Source organism: Cariama cristata, unplaced genomic scaffold (genome assembly GCF_000690535.1).
Source record: "Cariama cristata isolate BGI_N322 unplaced genomic scaffold, ASM69053v1 scaffold40218, whole genome shotgun sequence".
NCBI lineage: Eukaryota > Metazoa > Chordata > Aves > Cariamiformes > Cariamidae > Cariama > Cariama cristata.
Window position 1 is genome coordinate 19,733 of NW_009633591.1, and position 3,129 is coordinate 22,861.

Genomic DNA, 3,129 nt, shown 5'->3' on the forward strand with positions numbered 1-3,129 from the left:
TTTCCCAAGGGAGAAATAAAGAGCAAAACTTTTAGCTGTCTGACAGAGAAGATAAATTCCACCCCAAGAGCCTATTCACATTCTGCAGTGAGGAAGTCAGATTAAGGATCACATCAGTGAAACGAGTTAGAAACGTGGGATACAATCGAAAGAACTACCCTGTTGAATAAGGTTTAAGTTGGCTTATTCACTGGCTATGGGTAATTCAGGCATTTTCATCCTGTTCTGCAACTAAGGAAATGGCACTAACAAATCAGTACTTGCAATTAAGAAATTCATAAATTAAAAAGCAAAAATTTAAGTTTTGGATATTAAATTTAAATATATCCCAGAAATAACTACAGGTACATAAATACAGAACCAGTTATGACCCAAAGTCTTCTGCTTGCTGCAGCACATTTGAGTGGGTAACAGGAAAACTATGTTACTTCAACTCGTACCTTAAATTTGCATGGCAAAGTATGCCTCACCAGGTACACTGCATCCTCAGGGAAATGCTGAAATACTTCACCTCATAACTAAACTAGTTTAACTTTCAGAATAAAAATTCTTTTGCGCTTGTCAGATAGAGCTTTTATGGATTAGACTGTTGGGCCCTTAACTCTAAGGCGAATGCTTACAGAGATAATGCTTACAGTTTAACAACAGAGCGAACAGATAAAAGCCCTTACCTTTTGTTCCACATTGGTTAACAAGGGAGGAATATCAGAGGATGAGGAGTTTGGCAGGCCCAGTGCATCGCAAATAGCTTGCACTTCCTGATAAATTTCACTGTGCTTTTCCAAATGAGCGCCTTTAATTTTCTTGCTGTGCAAAATCTTTAAAGCCTGAAGTTCTGTACTTAGAAATACTAGAGAGAAAATTGTCATAATGGCAGATTTAGAGATACTTGAATATTTCTGCATCCACATTCTCATACACAATACAATACACACATTTATAAGATGACCATGATAAAAGGGAGACTCTTTCTCAGTTCCCTCCTGGACAGGTCAGTATCAGTTTCCCATTCTTCATCTGAACTAACTCTCACTTGACTTCCTACCTTCAGTCTACACATCGTATTTAACTGCTTAACCCACTTCCGTCACCAAACCCCTAGTTCCTTGGCTAGTTTCATATTATCACACTGGTTCCTGCTGCTAGTCCTTTGTCCTAAGTCCAGCTTAAACCTAGACTTCGCTTCTCTCAATCCTGCTTTCAGCACCTTCAGATCACATGGTATTTTCTTTTAAGCTGCCCAGAAAGCTCTCAGAAACACAAGCAGCAAGGTCTCAGTTTCAGCTGAGCTGGAACTGGATCAAGAGAGGGATCAGGAGGCCTTACGAGGTTGAGCCGTACTTCGCAAAGAAATTTTAGTTTCTACTAAAACAGTTTTCTAAGAGTTTTCTATCTTCCACCTCTGCACAAGTGAGCTGATGCGTGCTCAGCTAGGTTGTAATGATAGTACACATATGCTTAAATACACATAAAGATCTATTTAACGTAAATTATACAGTAACAATAGAGCACCCATGTAAAGTACCGTATTATAAATGAGAAAAATGGTTATAACTTACAGAGGAGTTTAAGACAATCTTCTTTCTCTCTTAATCTGTTCTTGATGTCTCCAGATACAAGTGATGAATATGGACAAGCCATTTCTCTCAGAAAGCCACTAATCTCAAGCTGGAAGCTCTCTATATCTTTATCATCTATGGGAATAAACAAGTGCAAAGCTAACTGTTTTTAGAGAAACCATCAAAATGTAATCTAATTTTCTTAACTTACACATTTAAATTGCAGGTTTCAACAGCCTAGACAAGGATTTACCACCTACCACCCTAGTAACATTTTCTTTCTTCTTAAAGAAGTCCTACATACAAGCAGACAAGCCATTGAATAGCTACAGCAATACTGTACTCATGCTTTGAACAAGAAGGTGATGGTACAGCAGTCTTTGAAGACATGCATGCAAACGAACATCACTAGGAAGTGGACAGCTTATGTCACAAAACAGTGTTATCAATGTCATGAATTTTCTGATTAACAAGTTGCCGGAGTCATGAGCCCATTATTTTCAATGGTTGTTTTTAGTTTTATCAATTTTTTGTGAAAACATAAGCAATATACAATCTCATCCAAGTTCCAGCACTCAACAGAAAGAATCAGGTAGCGCTAATGAGCAGCTCTCATATCTACACACTGCTGAATGGAACACTGCATTGAACCAACTAGCTGAAAATACCAGGCATACACCGGAATTTAAGCCATCAAAATATGATTACGTATAACAACCACTCATAGGAGGTATGAATATACTTCTTATATTCATGTAGATCTAAAAAAAACCCTCAAGCACCTTTTTTTTTTTATTTTGAAAGAATCTTCAGAAGACAAGACCTTAATCTAAGAGCCACATAGCTGCAAATATCAGCCTCAGTTTGGATACCTTTCAGCATTCTTCTAAACTTCAACACTGCAATTTCACTATTAGCTGAACAACATAGGTCTAAATCCACCAAACAAATGCTAAATTGCTTTAATAAATTAACATTCATATACCATCTGTTGAAGTGATGCTTTCTTCCATATTACAAAGTGACTTTATTTGGGAACCTAACCAAATGCAAAGCTCAAAAAATTCTGGTGAAGACAATCCATTTTCTGCAGCTTTGTTCAGGGCTTCCTCCTCCAATAGAGGACCCGTGTACCTGCACAGAGAGATAAACATTAGTGGTAGGAAGCAAGCTTAACATAAGATACACACATTTAAAAACGTTTTTACTAGAAGGTGGTTAGTAACCACACTGAAAGAAACAAATCTTTGTAAGTTACCTTTGTCAAGGAATAATTTTTTTAAACATACCAAAAATGAGTGGTAATTTATAAACGAAATGGTTTATCAGAAAATAGGAGGCAGGCATTTTCACATATAACGTGTACGTGAAAACAGTTTCATGCCTCAATACATGCTAAAGAGACAAGAATTCAAACATTAATTCAAGTGTTTAGTCAAATAAATTCCCTTCCAACATTTACAACTCACTGCCCTAGAGTAATACGACAACTGAAAATTAAACTAAATTTTACATTGTTTCTGCTCTGTTGCATCTGAAGCACCTTCGCGGGAGGCTGGCAGGCGGGCAG

At 37.2% G+C, this 3,129-nt stretch overlaps 1 protein-coding gene across 1 annotated transcript in view; it reads right to left on the reverse strand.

Moving 5' to 3' along the window:
• Positions 1-2,693, reverse strand: part of FAM98B (family with sequence similarity 98, member B) — a gene marked incomplete at its 5' end in the record, with an annotated part of 14,297 nt that extends 11,604 nt beyond the window's left edge. Inside the window, 3 exons of the mRNA XM_009706812.1 lie at positions 672-850; positions 1,560-1,694; positions 2,545-2,693. Of these exons, the coding sequence (XP_009705114.1) occupies positions 672-850; positions 1,560-1,694; positions 2,545-2,693 (463 nt within the window). The remainder of the gene's footprint in view (positions 1-671; positions 851-1,559; positions 1,695-2,544) is intronic.
• Between the last annotated feature and the right edge of the window lie 436 nt (positions 2,694-3,129).